This window comes from Petaurus breviceps, unplaced genomic scaffold, assembly GCF_028583685.1.
Source record: "Petaurus breviceps papuanus isolate PSGF00001 unplaced genomic scaffold, PetGlider_PUasm1.0 90503, whole genome shotgun sequence".
Lineage (NCBI taxonomy): Eukaryota > Metazoa > Chordata > Mammalia > Diprotodontia > Petauridae > Petaurus > Petaurus breviceps.
In genome coordinates, this window is record NW_027187265.1 from 1498261 (window position 1) to 1517030 (window position 18770).

General features: G+C 44.8%; 1 protein-coding gene across 3 annotated transcripts in view; it reads left to right on the forward strand.

Annotated features, from left to right (window-relative positions):
* The first annotated feature begins 2792 nt into the window (after positions 1–2792).
* The window catches only part of LOC138141829 (tyrosine-protein phosphatase non-receptor type substrate 1-like), a 72502-nt gene continuing 56524 nt past the window's right edge, over positions 2793–18770 (forward strand). Inside the window, exons 1-2 of one of the 3 annotated variants that reach the window (XM_069062705.1) lie at positions 2793–3296; positions 4018–4108. In XM_069062705.1, coding sequence (XP_068918806.1) covers positions 4027–4108 — 82 coding nt within the window. In that variant the 5' untranslated portion in view covers positions 2793–3296; positions 4018–4026. Of the gene's footprint in view, positions 3297–3369; positions 3822–4017; positions 4109–18770 lie in introns of those variants that run through there. The other 2 variants (XM_069062706.1, XM_069062707.1) reach the window with 2 other exon arrangements.

Consider the following 18770-nt stretch of genomic DNA (forward strand, 5'->3'; position numbering starts at 1 on the left):
AATCCCTTCCTGGTGTGTGTGTAGCAGGGTGGGGAGTGGGGGGAGGGAGAGAGAGAGAGAGAGAGAGAGAGAGAGAGAGAGAGAGAGAGAGAGAGAGAGTGTGTGTGTGTGTGTGTGTGTGTGTGTGTATCTTGGTGAAGGAAGATCTTTCTGAAGTTTGGGAGGGTTGATATTGAAGCTTCAGTTATACAGTAGAAAGAGCAATGGATTTGGAATCAGAAGATCCTAATTCGAAGCTTATCTCTATATCTACATACCTTTCTCTAGGTCTCAGTTTCCTGGTCTTTGCAATGGGGTAGAGAATCAGAGGTTCTTAACCTTCTTTGTATGGTGGACCCCTTTGGCAGTCTAGTAAAGTTTATAGATCCCTTCTCAGAATGTTTTTTAAATGAATAAAATAAAATATGTAGAACTGCAAAGGAAACCAATTATATTGAAATACAGTAATCAAAATTCTTGAACAAATTCATAGACCCCAGGCTAAGGAGTCCTACTTGATGGTCTCTAAAATCCCTTCCAACTCTAAAAACCCTTCCAACCTGTTAAAAGCCTATAGTAATTTAGTCCTGTTGGAAAAGATCTCTCCCATCCCACAAAATGATTCAAACATCTAGGTATTGGTCAAGTGGCAGCCCAATGAAATCATCAGGTCACTTTCATTGTAACATTGTGTCAGGAGGTAATAATCATGACTCACATCTCTGATATTATTTTGATTTCCAAGATGCTTTTCTCACAAATACCCTGTGAAGTATGCTGTGAGTATTATGATTTTCCATTTTACAGATGAGAAAAGTTAGTCTCAGGAAGGAAAAAAGCCCCTTGCTCAATCAAAGAAGAAAAAGAGGAGGAGGAAGAGGAAGAGAAAAAAGAAAACTGAAGCAGAGGTTAAGTGACTTGACCAGGGTCACACAACTAGCAAGTATCTGAGTCTGGATTGGAACTCAGGTCTTCCTGACTCCAGGACCAGATCTCCACCCACTATTCCACCTGAATTTAAAGTATGGGGGTGGGGGGAGGGGGAAGGGGAAGTATCTTTCCACTACACCACTACTCTAGGTGACCTGCACTTAGAACCGACAAGAAAGATTTTTTCCAAGAGATGTAATATTATTTTCCTTTTCAATTCATATGCTACCCAGAAGCCTTTGAACTTCTTGTAATTTATATTCAAATCTTAACCACTCCCAACAACCATTTCAGGCCCCACAGTTCCTGCTGACATTCAAATACTATCACAGAACAAGAAATGAACTAAAAATCAGGAAAGTCAAGTTTTGGTTCCATCTCAGACATCTTACAGTATGACCTTGGATAAATCATTTCCCTGCTCTTAGCTTCAGTTCTCTCATCTATTGGGGGAGGGAAAATTTCAGATCTCCCTTCCCCCCTCATTTGTTGTAATACCTTCTGTCAGTTATAATCATAGGATGGAGTTTTCTCCAAAAAAATTTTTAATGGTAGTCAAAGTTTCACATTTCTGTTCTCATTCTCTCCCAGTTACCCTTTCTTCATCAGATCATCATAGATTATGGTCACTGATAATAGATTGCATTTAGAACACACTTTACAAAGCACTTTCCTCAAAACCTTTCCAGGTAGGCAGGGGAGTGACTTGAGCACAGTCACATGATTAGGAAACATTAGACTATGAAACAATCTTAGAAATTATCTAGTCTCCTCCCATATTTTTTTTTCTGGTGAAGAAACTGAGTCCCAGAAAGAGGAAGGGACATAAGGATACAAAGACATCATCTTCAATGCTCTGTTCCTAGGGGCTGCCACCTTTGCAGAAGAGACTGGAGTCCAGAGTTCCAACCTAGCCCAGGACCCTGGAGGCCACAATTCAAGTCTAAACTTGATTTTACTTTCTCAGTCTGACTTCCTTGCTGCATGACTCACCTGTGATGAGCCGGCCATCAACCAGGTGAGGACATAAATCATTTCTAGCTACAAGCAGGCATCCTCTTAGGGTTCCCTCTTTGGTCTTTCAACTTGTCATCCTTTGCTTTGCTTCTCTACCCCACCTCCTCTTCTCCTTCCCCTCCATCTCCTATTCCTTTCCCTTCTACCTCTTTTCCAAACGGTGTTGAAGTCCTTCCTACACACACTCTATTTTTGTCCCCATCACCCTACCCTTCCTCTCCCCTCCCCCCCTTCCTACATACATACTTCCTGCTCTTCTATCTCTCTTTCCACCTCAGGAAAGCTTTGAAATAAACAGGCATTGGGGGAAGGGAGAAGGGAAGGAAAGGAGGAAGGGTCCCTCGATGTTCTAGCTGGAAGAAAAGAGGGGAGGCAGTGAGGAAAGAACACTGGCAATTCCGAGTCAGAAGACCTCGGTTTCAGTCCTAGCACTGTTACATACCTGTGTGACCTTGGGGAAGTCACTTTACTTGCCTAGTTCTAAGTTTCTTATCTGTAAAATGAGGGCATTGCATATTAGTCCTTAGCCCCAGATCTCTAAGCTTCTTTCCACATCTAAATTCAGACTGGGATGAGAAGGCTGGCCTAAAGTGGGTTGGCAAGGGATACCCCTGGGAAAGGTGGGTTTTGGAAAGCTCAATGAGTTCAATTTCAGCTGTGAGCAGGACTAATACACATAGGGTACTGAGTCGCTGCAAGGGATTTCCCAGTGCCCAGAAGGTAGGCCGACCAACTCCTCCAGTCCACCTTAAGAGAACAATGTTTAAGGCACACCGCGATGACCTTACAAAAACAAGTTTGCTCCAAGTGTAGCAGTGCCCTCTGTCTCCCGTTACTCCTACCAGTTGCCTTTTAAACTACCTTAAATCAATCCCGGGCTGAGCCCTTCTCGGGATGACTGTGATAGGGGGTTGGAGGGTGTAGGGAGGTTTTCTGAACTGGTACATTGTTGAAAACCGAGCCCCATCTAGTTCCGAATGCTAGGCAACGGCGGAGTGGGGGTGCTGGAAGACGTTATCGGAGGAATCGAGAGAGGAAAGGCAGCAGCCAAAGAGGAAGGGGAGGAGGAAGAGGAGGACCCTGCTGGGGGAAGCAGGACTGAACAAGAGGGAAAAGGAAGCCTTTTGGAGTAAGGGAGCGGGCAGCTGCGCGCTTCCGGGAGGGCGCGGGGCTGGAGCAGCCCCAATCCCGGGCTATTGTAGGTGCGGCTGGGGGAAAACCGGCGCAGGCTCGGGAGCGCCAGGGCTGAGCTGCTGTGGGGGTGGCGGGCGGACAGACTATGTGATCGCCTGTGGAAGGCGGCCGATTTCCCCGAGTGTTTGGGAAAGGCTCCTGGGCAGCGCACGGGCACCACGGCCAAGATTGACCAGGTCAGTGCAGCCGGCGCACTCTCCCGCGCGCGCGCGCGCGGATACACACACGCACGCAACACACACACACTCACACATACACACTCCTCCCCATCCCTTCCATCTCTCAGTCTCTTGCTCGCTCTCTCTGCCTCTCTCCCTTCTTCCTCTCTTCTTTCTTCCCGTCTCCTCTCTTTCTTCTTCTTTCCTTCCTTTGGTTCTGTCTCTCTCCTCTCTCACGTCTAGGTCTTTCCTCCCTTGCCCCCAAGTTACCTCCCTCTTCTCTAGGTCTGGGTCTGTCTGTCTGAGTCTCCCTCTCTCCTCCCTTTTTTCTCCCTCCTGTTTCTCCTCCTCTCGGTTTTTTCTCTCCTTCCTCCCCATCTCCTCTCTTTTTTGTCTCCCCCCATCCTCACTCCCTCCATCATCTCTCCCTCTCCCCCCTCCATCCTTCCCCTTCCCCCCTTTTCTCACTTAACCCCCCCCTCCCCTTGCACATGAGGGCTTCTCAAAAATAACCGCGGCGTGGCATCTCTCTTGCTGCGCCAGGTCGGTTCCCTTTTCTGGTTTGGGGGGGAGGGGGAAAAGAGGGAGGCAGGGGCGGAGGAGAGAGGAGAAGGGACGGGGGAGGGGCGAGGGAGGGAAAGGTAGAAGATTGTCATATTTCTGCTCCATCCGCCCGTCTGGTTGCCCGCACCGGGCTAGCTCCTCGCTCACTTGCCGATCTCCTCTCGATTCCCCACAGCAGAACCCCATGGAGCCTGCCCGCGGCTCTCGCCGGCTCCGCTCCTGGTCCCTGCTCTTCCTGCTCCTGGCAGCGTCCCATAGCTGGTCAGGTAAGTGACGAGGCTCACCTGCTGCCAGGTGTCTCCAACGTGTGCATTTTTGGGTGGCGGTTTGGGAGCTTTCCTCTCCCTCTCCCTCCCGCCTTCCTTCCTCCTCCTCCTCTCTCTGCAGTCTGCCCTCCCTCCTGCTCTCCCCTCCACAGTCATCCCCCCTTTCCAACACACACAGTGGGAATGTTTTCCAGGCATTCTGCTATGTTGGGCACAGGAGGATTGGAGTATTTGGAAAAGAGCACTGGGCATGGAGTCAGAACTGGGTTCAGATGTGCTACTTCCTTGCTGTGTTATCTTTGGCAAGTCGTTTCCCCCTTCCAAGTCTCAATTTCTTCATCTGTAAGAGGGGTTGGACTAGAGGATCTCTAAAGGCTCTTCCAGCTCTAACAGCCAACAGCTCTGTGCTTTATGTAGGCAGAGGGATGGATACAGGTTGAGAAGGCCAGAGGCACCCATGAGAGATTGGTATGGAGCTGGCAAATGGTTCTGCCTCTGATTCCTCATACTCCTGGGGCCTCCCCTAAACCTTGATGCCAAAGGACTCTGTCTCCTGATCCCCTTATATCTGTAAGAGGATGGGCCACCTTGCACCTAATGTCAGACTTCTACTGTGGTGCTTTCAAACCTGACCTAATGACGATGCCTTTACCACCACCACTACCACCACCACCATCTCCTTTCCCCCCATGATACACAAACCTCTCTTCCCAGCTGGTAGTGCTGAGAAGCTCCATCAGCTAACCCCTTGCCAGGACTTCCCTTTGGGAGAGCAGGGGGATTTGCCTTGGTCCTAGGAGGACTCAAACATTCTCTCTCTCTCTCTCTCTCTCTCTCTCTCTCTCTCTCTCTCTCTCTCTCTCCCCCTCCCTCTTTCCTTTTTTCCCTCTCTCCCTCCCTCCCTCCCCCATCACATGACCAGAAAGGGTGACTGTTTTTATGTAAGAAAGAGGGGTTCTCTTTCACCTCAGCTGATGAACCCTTGATTCCATTCCATTAATGTCTGGGGCATTGTAGGCAAATTTGCATGGCAGGAGGGAGCTCCCGAGAGAACAACAACCCACACTTCTTTGAAATACTGTGACTTTTTCTTGTGGTCAATGAAAACATAGCATCTGATGTTCCTCTTCTTTCTTCCTATTTTTCTGTCTAGTTTCTTCTCATTCTGCCACTTCCTTCCCAACCAATATACCAGTAAACTCCACTCCTAGGGAGTTACTATGTTGCAACCAGGGTGCTAAGCTCCTTAGTGGGCATAAAGGCCATCATATCTTCATATCATTTTCCTCAGTGTATGACGAGTCACTTTTCCTCTGGGTGACTGTTTATTCCTCTTTAAATGAGGAGATTGGATTATATTGTCTAAGATTACTTTCACCTCTTAATATTCTGTATCCTAAGGCCCCTTTCAGCCCTGACACATTCTGTATTGTATGTTCTGAGGTTTCTTTCAGCTCTAATAGCCTATGTTCTATTTAGCAAAATCCCTCTCAGACTTAACATTCTATGCATCCTCTCAAACATTATAACATGTTTTTGTATATGCTCTAAGTATGGCCTAATTCTAATAATGTGTATTCTTTAGTCACAAGCCAAGAGGTATGTTTTAGTTCCAGCCTTTTAAAACGAGGGTACAAAGGTACTTCCCTAAGAGGGATTTATGCATAGGAGGAAGTGAGGATTACAGAAGCACCTTTGGTAAAGGTGAAGAATCATAGAATTATAGAATTGAAAGTGACCCATAGAGGCCATCTGGTCCAGCATCTTCATTTTACAGATGAAGAAACTGAGGCTGAAGGACATCAAGTGACTTGCCCAAGGTCATAGGCTGAATTTGAACCCAGGCTCCTCTACTCTAGAACTAGTGCTCTTTCTGTGACGCCATTACCTTTAGGGGATCCAGTGAAGCTGTAACGTGTTGTAGTAAGCAGCAGTCTCGGGCCCTGAGCAGGGGAGGAAGGAAGGGAAATTAATATCCGTCTGTGCTGTACCATCACAGTTTTCTGCATTGAGGGGGGCCTGTGTGCCTCTGCCTCTGCCTTTCTACTCCATACATATACTGATAAAGAATGGAGTTAGTTAAAAGAAGAGGGATACTGTAATTGTAAATTGAAAGCTAGAAGAGATCTTAAAAGTCATTTAATCTAAATCCTACTCACTTCACTTATGGAGAAACTGACTCCCAGAGAGGTTGTGACTTGCCCAAAGTCTCACTGGTGGCAAGTGGGAGAGCTGAACCCAGGCTCTTGCTTCCAAATCCAGATTGGTTTTCTCTGTGCCACAGGGACGATATCCTTCTTTCCCATCCTTCTGGTCTAGCTACCCCCATTAAAATACCCCACCAAACACATTTCAAAAGATTGTACTTGAGCCAGTGCTGAGAGGAAGGAAGACTTGAAGCATTTGTATATTTCATGTCACCCGGTGAATTACATCTGAAATCTGACCTTTCCCAAGCTGGCCAGATGTGCCCTAGAAATGCATGAGTTACTATCTAGCTATCTCTCTAACCATCCTTTTCCGGAGCCTGGAAAGGACATGATTCTTCCTCAGCGACCACTTGTTAATTTTCCTAAGTGGGGAATCTCAGCCAGGGTAGATTTTTAAGCTCTGGGCCTCATGGGTTGCTCCTTCCAGATCTTTCTCTGTTTGGATATATCTGGTTCTGCCAAAGCAGACAGTGACACCGATTAACAAGGCTGTTTATTTTGGGTGACCATCGTTTGGAATACTAACACCCCTTTCCTGTGACAGCCTTCTAGCAAATCTTCCCTTCTTTGCCTATAAAAACAATCTATAAACTGGCAAAGATTAAATCATAAAACTCCCGTTCCAATCCATTCAGCATCAATAGGCTGAGAAAGTGGAAACTGTGGAGGGGGCTGCATGAACGTTACAATAAATAAATCTTTTGAGCCTTAATTCTTTTCACAGAGGATAAATTTCTCTGCTGAAGAGGATGAATGGGATTGAGGGGGTTGGATGGTCACTGTCTATTTTTACCTCTAAGGCAAGGGCACTATAACTCACCTCTCCCATTGTCAGTATCTTCCATTGTCCGTGCTGAGCCCAGGATGCAAACTCTGAACCTCTGAGCAATGCAGGGAGTCCCTTCTGACATGGTGGGTGCACACAATTCACCTAGTTTGGCTGACTCATAGATTTATTTCTTTGCAAGTGATCCAAGTCTGGGAGTGATAAAGCATGATAGATAGGAGAAACTGCTTTGGAGTTTGAAGAGCTGGGTTCAGATTTTAGCTCTCCCACTTAGTTGTCAGGCAAATGCAAACCCTTTTCTGAGTGTCGGCTTAGTTCTCCAAAAAACAAGGTGGGGGGGGGGGCGCGGTTGGGCTCCGTGAGCTAGCTAAGGTCCCTTTCATCTCTGACATTCATTGGTTCAGTGAATTTATGAGAGGGCAAGGAAAGGGAATGAACTAGGGGGCAGAGGAGGTGGGATGGAGCAGGCAAACAGTTTTGTTAGAAATTGGATTTGTTCAAATGAGAAACTATAAAATGTCTCATTGGGAAGGCAGCTTCTAAATGAATGACTGCTGGTGTCTGATGCAGAACCTGCCATTACCGCTTGAAAATAGTGTGATCATGTGATTCCTTCCAGGATCACATGACCTGGGCTTGTTGGGAGTTCAGCATATGAATCTGGAAAAGGGGATGGTGCTCCTGAGATAAATTCAGCTCATGACACTGCAAAAGAAAGGGTTCTGAGAAGATGCAAATGAACTTGGTTCTTAAAACTGAAAGGAACTAAAATGTCCAGAACCAACAATAGCTCCCATGTGGTAGCGCCAAAGAAGGATTTCCATTTCCCCTTCCCTTGGGTTTCCAGAGCTGAAATTTGGGGGTCTATCAGTTCCAAATCACTGCCTAGGTACTCTTCAGTGAGCCCCTGGCTATCTCCCTGCTTATCTGGCAAACTCTCAGCTTCAGTTTCTTCCTCTAGATAATGGGAGTGTTGCTTTAGAGAAGGGGACTCTGCCTTTTTGTATCATAGATCCCAGGGCCTTTTGGAGTCCACAGGGCCCCGTTCCAGAGTAATGTTTTCGAATAACTGAAGGAAATGCTAAATTTCAGTTGGAAGCTAATGCAAAGAAAGATGTAATTTAAGGACCCCTGGACTCAGGGATCTTCCAGCATTTGACTTTTATGTGTTAACACCCTGTTTTTCAATATTTGTGCTCTAACGAGCTTGATGGCCTCTCATCCAGTGTCCCAGGGTCCATTCCAGCGCTAAGATTCTATTGTGACCTAAGTAGGGGCCGAGTTGGCATCCCGATGGTGATTTGGCCTTTCAATGACCCTTGGCCTTTCCTCAGCATCATAATATTTTGCTAACATAATTTAATTTGGTTACCTCTTGTACTTTTTCACTTCCTCTTTCATGGGAAAAGAGAATTTTACCACTGATGTATCAGAGGCACTTAAGGGGTATTTTTCATTTATGCTTATGTAGTGAGTGTTGATGTGTTTTAAGTGCTTTTTGTTCATTAGCTGTTCACTACCGAAGTCTTTTAAGTCCAAGCCTAGTACCATAACCTAGTGGAAAGAGCCTTGATTGGGGGGGGGGGGGAGAGGAGGTGTGGGGAGGGTAGGATGGAGGAGAACTTTGTTGAGTTTAAGGTTCTGGTGATACCATCTATGGCCTTGGGCACTACTCTCTGACCCTCAGTTTGGTTATCTGTAAGATTAGGGGGTGGGTCCAAATGATCTTTAAGGACTTCCAGCTCCAACATTTTGATAGAAAGATGACTTCAGGAGCGACTAGGTGGTGCAGTGAATAGAGGACCAGCCGTGGAGTCAGGAGGACCTGAGTTCAAATCCAGCCTCAGAAACTTAACACAAAAACTACCCATGTGACCTTGGGCAAGTCGCTTAACCCCAACTGCCCTACAAAAAGCAAAAAAAAAAAAAAAAAAGATGACTTCATTGACCATTGGGAGACATGAGTTCTAGAGCTGTCAGCCCTGACTTACAGTATGATCTTGGGCAAGTTGGTTTTCCCTCTCTGGACATCAATTTCTTGCTCTGTCAAATGAGGAAGTTGACCTGGATGGTCTCTAAGGGACATCCTGTCATTTGTGCCACCTTCCATGGGTGGAGTGGAGGTAAATTGCTGAAGTGACAGAGCTGGTTTGGAATTCTTGGCTCCAAAGTGCAGATCCTCCAGGCATAGCCCTGGCAAATGTCTCTAATTGAAAATGCATCAGAGTTTGGGGTGCTTGGGGAGGGTATTCATGGAATCCCTGTGATCGCGGCTTCATAGAAGGGGTTTCGGCTCAGGGCAATGTTTTATGACTAAGTTACAGTTCATTTCTCTGAAATCCCCAGCTGATCACAAAAACAGTGACAGACCCTTGGCCTGTATGAATAATACATCGAGTGTGACTTAACCGTAGCCAGCCTATTGACAAGGACGCCCCAGGCCCAAGCCAGGGCTGATTTCTTAACCAGGAGGCCTAGCACTGTGGGGAATTTGGGAATCCAAAGCTGGAATCTTCCTGCTGTATTTTTTCTGTGCCCTTTTTCCAGCAGATGGAGAGGAGGTGGATGAGGAGGAAGGGAGTTCTAAAAGTGTTACATGAATTCAACAAGCTTGTGTTCTCATTGCTTTGGTTTGCCGAGAGCGACAGGTTATTTTCTTATGTGGAATCTCGGGCTGAGGGTCTTTTTTTGTTTTGTGTTGGGTTTTGTTTTTTTTTTAACATTTTTAAACCGTAGGCTTCTAGGCTTTTTGAAAAAAAAATGCAGCCTTCCTACTTGTGAGGTGGCAAAGCTGAGCTGAGTCCTGGCAAATGTAGTTTAGCTATGTGCTACTGTGAAGTGAACCCAGATTTTGACTTGTTATGAGGAAGGCTTTCTAATAACCAGAGCTACCTAGCAAGAGAATAAGGCGCCCCACCAGGTAGTGAGTTCCCTGTCACTGGAAGTATCTAAGCAGAGACTGGGATGCCCACTTGTCGGGAATGTTGTGGAGAAGATTTCTAATCATAGCAGGATTAGACTAGATGCCCTCTGAGGTTCCTTCCAAATCTAAGCTATTATGATTATTAAAGTGTGATTTGGTGAGAAGTAACATGGCACAGTGAAAAGAATATTGGGTTTGAGTCAGAGGATTCAAGTCCTGGTTCTGCCATTATTTGTGTATCCTTAACCACTCTGGGTCTCAGTTTCCTTAGCTGTAAAATGAGGGGGGTTGGACTTTTTGTTGTTCATTCATTTTTCAGTCATGTCTGACTCTTCTTGACCCCATTTGGGGTCTTCTTGGCAGAAAGGAAAGGGAAGGGAAAAGAACAAGCATTTATATGGCTCCTACATGTGCCTGCTTTTTTACAAAGACTATCTCATTTGATTCTCACAATAATCTGTGAAGTAGGTACCATTATTATCCCCATTTTACAGTTGAGGAAACTGAGGCAAAGAGAAGTGAAGTGACTTTCCCAGTGTCACATAGCTAGTAAGTATTGGAAGCTGCATTTGAACTCAGAGCTTCCTGACTCCAGGCCTAGTGTTCTATATACTGCACCACCAGCTGTCTCTAGTTTAGAATATTGGAATTAGAAGGGATCTTGGAACACACACTGTCTGATGGAATGGTATAAGGGAAAATATTCAGAGTTTAGAGCCAGAGGTCCTGGGTTCAAATTTTACCTCTGACACTCTATAACCAGGGACAAGTCACTTAAATTCCTTGGCCTCAGTTTCTTCATCTGTAAAATTAGGCCCTTGGACTTGCCTTTGAGGTCCTTTCTAGCTCTAGGCCCTATAAGTGAAGGGATCTTGGAAAACCAAATTTTAGAATATAAAATTTCAGACTGAGAATGGACCTCAGAAATCTAGTTTAACACTCATTTTGCCAATGAGGAAAACCGAGGTGCCAAAGGTTAGCTGAAGTCTTGCTTCCTCTGCATTTTTCTCTCAGGTGTTCCTGTTGATCAGAGAAATGGGGCAGGGGGCATACAGTAATAGCCTAGTGTTCTTCTGAGGAGTGTTACTATCACAGAACAAGAGAACCAAAACGAGTTCCAGATCCACGAAACTATGAAGGAAACATTTATTTTCACAGCCGAAACTGCTTTCCTGTTAACTTCCAGGGTTCCTGGGACAGAACATCCTTGCTGAGCCTATTACAAGATATATTTACCCTGCTGGGCCCCTAGTCCAGAGGGATGCAAAACAGCTGAGCTGGAAGTTGGAAATGATGTAGGATTGGTTCTTTATGTCTGTAAAATTTTCTAGCACATCAGTTTTGAGCATCAGCATGGTGGATGGCCAACGCTTACAGCCTTGGGCTACAAGATAAGATCTGGTGGGCATGTCAGGGAGGTAAATTGGAATCTCTGAATGAGCAATGAGCTTTGGAGCCAGGAAAGGTGGTGGAGACAGGTGGGTGGTAATCACAGAACCTACACTGACCATAGTTCTGAGAGCCCAGCTACTGTAACTCACAGAATTATCATCTTGGAGTTGGAAGGTGCTGAGCCATAGAAGAGAGAATGGCAAATATGGAAGAGATTTAAATGCCATCTAATCCTGGCCCCTTGTCTTACAGGCCCAGAGAGGAGAAGACACTTGCTTAATGTTTCTCAACTGTTTAGTCACTGAGCTGGAATTAAATTAAACCCAGGTCTCTTGACAGCTAGTCCAGTATTATTTCCATGATCTCATACCAATTTCACATGACAGTCTGCTCTCATAGCTGACAAAAACAACAATAATCATAATAACTGAAACAAAGAACACTTTAAGGTTTACAAAGTATTTTCACCTCATTTGAGCTTCACCACAACCCTGTTAATGTCCATTTTTCAGAGAGGTCAAGTGATTTTTTTGTTTTGTTTTTGCTTTTTGGAGGGCAATTGGGGTTAAGTGACTTGCCCAAAGTCACATGGCTATTTTTTTGTGTTAAGTGTCTGAGGTCAGATCTGAACCCAGGTCCTCCTGACTCCAGGGTCAGTGCTCTATACACTGCGCCACCTAGCTGTCTCCATGATTTCTTTTAAAATTATTTTTATTTAGGATTAACAAACACCAAATAAAATGTGTATTTCCATATGCACAGAACAGAAAAATAGGGTTTGTACAGATCTCTGTTATGTATAGCTTGATTTTTTTTGAAGTATATAAGATCAGCTTTTCAAAACTGTCATGCTTGTCTATGCTTCTTTATGGCTTTCCTCATGTTCTTTGCAATAAAAAAATGCCTCATTGACTTTTCTTCCCTTCCTCACCTCTTAACCCACCCCACCCCACATCCCACCACTGGAAAAAAGAAATAGAAAAACAAAATCATTGTAACATATCCAAAGTCAAACAAACAAATTCCTACATTGTGTCTGAAAATGTATGTCTGCATATGGAATCTATCAGCTACCTCTTTGTCAGGAGCAGGGTAGCACATTCTTTATCCGGTCCTCTGGAATCATGGTCAGTCATTGCACTGATCAGATTTCTTTACAGTGTTGTTGTTATTATATACATTGTTTTCCTGGTTCTACTCTCTTGACTCTGACTCAGTTCTTATAGTCAAGAAGATTTTTGCCTGTGATCACTTAGGTAGAAAGTGACAGAAGGGAGATTTGAACCCAGCTTTCTGTTAACTACAAGAACAATGTTCTTTCCTCTATAGAACGAATATATTTCATTGTAGAATGATTGGATTGGGAAAAAGAATGGACAAGACGTTGAAACTGGGCTTCCACCGACTTTATAGGTCCTCTTGACTTACGTCAGTCATGAAATGATTTGCAGAGCAGCATCCCTATGGTTAGGGGTAGGGTCAGAACTCAAACATGGGTCCTTGGGTCCGATGCCTTTTCCCTGATACCACAAAGTAAGGCTGGCTTAATAGTTCTGTACTTATGGGAACAACATACATGTAGCTGATTTTGCTTGTGTGAAACATGGGTACAATTGCATGGGTGTTAATCCCATAAATACAGAATTATTAAGACAGAGGGGTCAAACTCAAATAGAAGCAGAGCCACTATATGTCCTGCAGAGCACATGTTGACTTAGAAAACAACATATTGACATGATCTATGTTCTTTTTGTATTTTTATTTATAAATATTATTTATGTATTTTTATTTATTTTGTTAAATGTTTCCCAATTACATTTTAATCTGAGTTGGCCCTCACTCAGAAGGCACTTGTGTGTTCAACACCTGTGCTTTAGAGTACTGAGCTTAGAGTCAAGATACCTGATTTTGAAGTTTGGCTCTGACACTTACTGACTGGGTACCAATCATTTAATTTCTCTGAGCCTCAGTTTTCTCATCTGTGAAATGGGGATAATATTTCGATTCCTCTCTCAGAGTTTGGGGAAGGGAAGAGTTTTGTAAATCTTAAAGGAATGCTATAATTATTGTTATTTTTTTTTTGAGAAGCAGAGGACTGTGGTTAGAGTACTGGCCTCGGAGCCAGAAGCCTTAGGTTCAGGGCTTGCCTCTGAGTCATACTGACATAAGTGACATTAAGTCACTTAACCCCTCAGGGCCAGGAACAGAAAATGTACTGATGCACTTTGGGAGAGGGAGTGAATGAAACCATAGGTCCAGACCATTGTTGTTTAGCTGTTTTCAGTCACGTCTGACTCTTGGTGGCCCCATTTGGGGTTTTCTTGGCAAAGATACTAGGGTAGCTTGCCATCTCCTTCTCATTTTACAGATGAGGAAACTGAGGCAAATAGGATTAAGTGACTTGCCCAGGGTCACACAACTAGTACATGTCTGAGGCTGAATTTTAACTCAGGAAGATGAGTATGAGTCTTCCTGACTCCAGGCCTGGTACCCTATTCACTGCGCCACCTAGCTGCCCAGACCATAACCCTATTTTTATTGCTTGTTATTACTTAGGCTCCCTGTGAATAAGGCAGCATAGTATAAAATAGCCTTGAGTCAAAAGTTCTGGGTTTTGGTCCTGGTTCTACCACTTACTACCTGTGTGACCTTGGGCAAGTCACTCTCTTTAGGCTCAGTTTCTGCTTTTGTAAAATGAATGGGTTAGGTTCAGTCATCTTCCAGCTCCGATAAGACTTCGCATTTTTCCTTCTGTGATTCTATGTCTTCTTTCTCCTTTATTATTGTTAAGATATCTGAGATGAAGGCTTTTCCTCAAAGGAAATGGAACCCCCAAACCACACCCCATGTAACATCTGTATCAGGTACACAAAGTCTAGTGACAAGTACAGTACAGACCAAGGACAGAGGGTCTGCCCCTGTCTTGGGACAGGTCAACCCAAGCTACCAACATGGCTCATGCATGTTGTGTATGAGTTCCAGGCCAGCCCCAGGCCAGCCCTATGGGGAGATGCAAAGTTTAACTAATATTTGGTTCTTGGTTAAGACTTGGAACTAACAATCCAATGAAAACATGTACACCTTTAAATATGATATAAATTTGAATGAGAAGCAATAATTAATAAATATATAATAAAAAAAAGTAATAATAGGGAGACAGCCATGCCTGTGAGTCAGGAAAACCTGGGTTCAGGCATCAGCTCTGATCACCATCTGGTTAGTATGATCCTCACTTGAATTCTTTTTTTTTTTGGCTTTTTGTAGGGCAGTTGGGGTTAAGTGACTTGCCCAAGGTCACATGTCTAGTAAGTGTTAAGTGTCTGAGGTCAGATTTGAACTCAGGTCCTCCTGACTCCAGGACTGGTGCTCTATTCACTGTGCTGCCTAGCTGCCCCACCTCACTTAAATCTAGGCAACTCTCTGAGACTGTCCTTAGTGGAGAAGGTGCCCTTTGTCGTTGTTAGAGAAAGTTCTCACCAGAAACGCCCCCACATAACAATGAAACCACAGTTCTGATTTCTTAAAAAATTGAATAAGATTCAAACACAAGAGGAGGAAGGGGTGTTTTACTGTGAGGCCACATGAAAGAGAAGTCAGTTTTAGCTCAGGGTCTCTGGGAAGGCTTCACAGAGGAGGTGTCAGAGCAGGGCCTTGAGTGATGACTGAGATGATGCCTCCTGAGCCTTTAGCTTGCAGGGAGGTAACCGGGAAGCTCTCCAGGACAGGTGTGACTATTGAAAGCTGTCTCTCCCGCACTTGCTCCCGCACGATCCCCTGCATTATCATTCCCTGTAAGCATGTCTGCTCACTTCATGGTTTTAAAGTGGTATATGTTGGTTTCCCTGAGTGATTTCCCATTAATGCCAGCTCAGAAGCAGAGTGGCAGCTGTCGCCACCACCAGGCCCTGTAATTCTCTTCCTATACCAGAGTACTCACCCATTCATTCCCCAAGGGTACTAAGTTAGAAGTGCTTCAGTTTCTTGGAAAAAGGGCCCCTCTGTGAGCCTGGCTAATAATCATTGCTTGAATTTCTATTTCAATTTACAATTTACAAAACACTTTGCTGACATCAGCTTGGTGAAGTAGGCTATGTGAGTATGGTTATCCTTATTTTACAGATGAGGGAACCCAAGGTCCAGGAAAAAAAAAAAGAGTGGCTTTTACAGCTTAGTTAGTGGCAGAGCTAGAACTCAAAACCAGGTCTTTGGACTTTGACACCAGGGCCCTTTCCTCAATACCATGCTGTGTCCTTTCTTTAAAAGTCCCTGGGACAGCTAGGTGGCACAGTGAATAGAGCGCTGGCCTTGAAGTCAGGAGGACCTGAGTTCAGATTTGGCCTAAGACACTTAACACTAGACATGTGACCTTGGGCAAGTCACTTAACCCCAATTGTCCTGCTTTCCTCCCTCCAAAAAGCAAAAAAAGAAAAAAATCCCAAGAGTGGGAGCATCATCAGCCATTTTTGACCCTTGGCAGGTTATCCTAAGCAAGCGAGAGGGAATGGGATCTTCTTAGCTGCTTTTCCAGTTGCTGGATACCAATGAGACCACTGAAACACACTCCATCTCGGGTAGGAATCCTAGAACTGAGTCGAAGTCAGTTCTCATCAGAAGCTCTTAATACTTGGTGACTTGATAGGGCCTGCTTCAGCCCCTGACATGCACACACTTATAGACTGTTAGAGCTAGCAGGGGCTTTTAACTAGTGGAATATTAGCACTTAATTAATGTAGGACTGTCAGAACATTAGAGCAAGCAGATATCACCTATGACCACCTACAAGGTAGCTGTGTGGCATAAGGAGATTGTGTAGACTAAGGATAGAGAATCTCAAAGTAGGGGAGTTCCAATGCTTCCCCAGACACAATTATCAGCCCCAGCTCACAGAGTCGTTGTGAGAATTAAACAAAATAACATATATAAAGAACATTGCATACCCTAAAGTGTTATATAAATGCTAGCTAAAGAAAAGTTCAGGGCGTCCCTTAACACTAGTTTAACCTGATCCTTTTACATCTGGAGAAGCTGAGGCCCAGAGGGAGGAAGGACCTTCTCACAAGAGAACTCCATTTTTCCCAGGAACATAAAAGAAATGACTCATTTGCCCACAGTTATCCCAGAAGGAACCAAACAGACTCGTAACTCAGGGGAAGGGGGCAGCCAGCCACCAGATGCTGCCAGGGCAGAGTTCTTGGGTAGAACAGATTCAAACATGAACTCCTCGTACTATCTCACTCAGAGGTATATCTCTGTGAATCACTCTCCAGCGGGGCTGGAACAAGTCCAGGTTAGCTAATGAGCACAGAAAGCCATTTGGTGCCGGCTTTCGTAGCTGTTGCTACACGGCGGCTTCCTGATGGGAGGAGTAGCTCCCATGTCGATCTGCTGCAGGTATCCTGGCATGGGGCATGGGCAGCCATTCCCAAGATCCTCTGCTCTGATGAAAGATGAGCCATAGAATGAGGAAACCCCCATAGGAGAATCTGGAGGCCTGGGTCCTGGTCCTACCAGTATCCCTGATGTAATGTGAGACCCAGCTTCAGTTTCCTCTTCTGTAAAATGAGATGGCTGATGACATGGGCCGGGAGAGCCCTTCAGTCTTCAACATTCTGTGGCTTTACCAGTTTGATTCCTTGACACTCCCATTCCTAGTACGTGCCAGAGTCATTCTTAACCACCTCACCTACTCCCTTCCCCTATCAGAACCATTTTTGTCTTCCCCCATACCCTTGGAAAAGGATCTGCTACTGGTCATGTCTACCCCAATGTGATTTCTTCTTTTAAGTTTCCTTCTCCCAGGAGTAGTTGAATTTTTCATCTAGTTTTTAACTGGGAAGTGAAGGACTTTATCCCTGATTGGAGGAACATCTATAAATCCCAAGTGTCAGAGTTGGAAGGGACTTTAGTACAAGTGGAAAATGAGGCCCAGGCAGGAAAGTTAAACAGACAGGAAAAAGATTGCTCCCAGGAGTCAGGACTAGGACCCAAGACTTTTGACTCTCCGTTTTGTACTTTTTCCATTGAGCTAACTTTAGGCATCACTGAAAAGCAGGTGTGGAAAGGAATGGGGGCCTGGGTCATCTCTCTGTAATCATTCCTCACCCTGTAGGCATCTGGCCAGTCCTGTCATTTAGTTGGTGGAGACTGTCTATGACATATAGCAGATTTGAGGGGCCGAGAAACAGCTTAATGACTGGGTGTTGCAAAGAGGCAAATTTAGGAAAAAACTTCCTCAATTAAAATTTAGTGAAGTGGGCACCCTAGGAGATAGGGGGATCCCCGTCATTGGGGATCTTCAAAGGTTAAGTGACTACTTGTGATTCATTGAATGGGGGTGCTGAACTTGAATTAGGAAGAGCTGGGTTCAGATCCCACCACAGACCCTTGTTAACAGCATGACGCTGGTCAAATGACTCAATCTCATCATCCTTTTCTGTGAAATGGGAATAAAAATAAGCCTCCACCTCCCAGAGTGATTGTGAGAATCAAATGGGTTCACGTATATGAAGTGCTTTGGGAACCAGAAAGTACTGAATCGATGCCACTTATTAATACTGTGTTGTAGTGGGGATCCTTGTTTAGGTTAGACCAGAAGGGCTTTGAAGTTCTCTCTGGCTCTGAGAGTCTGTAATGATTCCATGACGTCCTCTCTTGCTCTGTGCTATGCTGAGTTGCCTAGTGGGGAGAGCTGGAACAGGAAAGCTGAGCTGTATTATCTGGCCAAAGCCTCTGAGGCTCACCTATCAGGCTACTCTATTTAAACTATTGATCTTGTGTGGAACCTCAGGCTTGCTCCCATCAGATCAAGTCAGTGCATTAACCCCGGCTGCCAGAAATGTGGACTGCCTGAGCTCCAGAGTGGAGAGGTTATATGCTATGGGAAATACAGATTTCATTCATTCTTTTAATCAGCATCGACTCATGGAATGTCAGAGCTAGAAAGGGCCTTAGAAATCACCTGGTCAGACTCCATCATTTTACAGGTAAGGAAACTGAGGCCCAGGAAGGAGAAATTACTTGCCCCAGGTCACACAGCTAATAAGTATTATACGTAGGATCAAAATGTATCCTCTCTGGATTCCAGTTAAGCCCTTCATTTTACAGATGAGAAAACTGAGTCCCAGAGAAAGGTAGTAACTTGCCCAAGGTCACATACAGTTAAATGATATCAGAGCCAGGGTTTCAATGTGGGTCCTCAGACTTCAAATCCAATACTCTTTGACTACACCAAGCTGCTTTTGTTGTTTTGTAATTTTTCTTTTTTTTTATTTTTATTGTTTTTTTTATTTTTTTGCTTTTTGGAGGGCAATTGGGAGTAAGTGACTTGCCCAGGGTCATATGGCTAGTTTT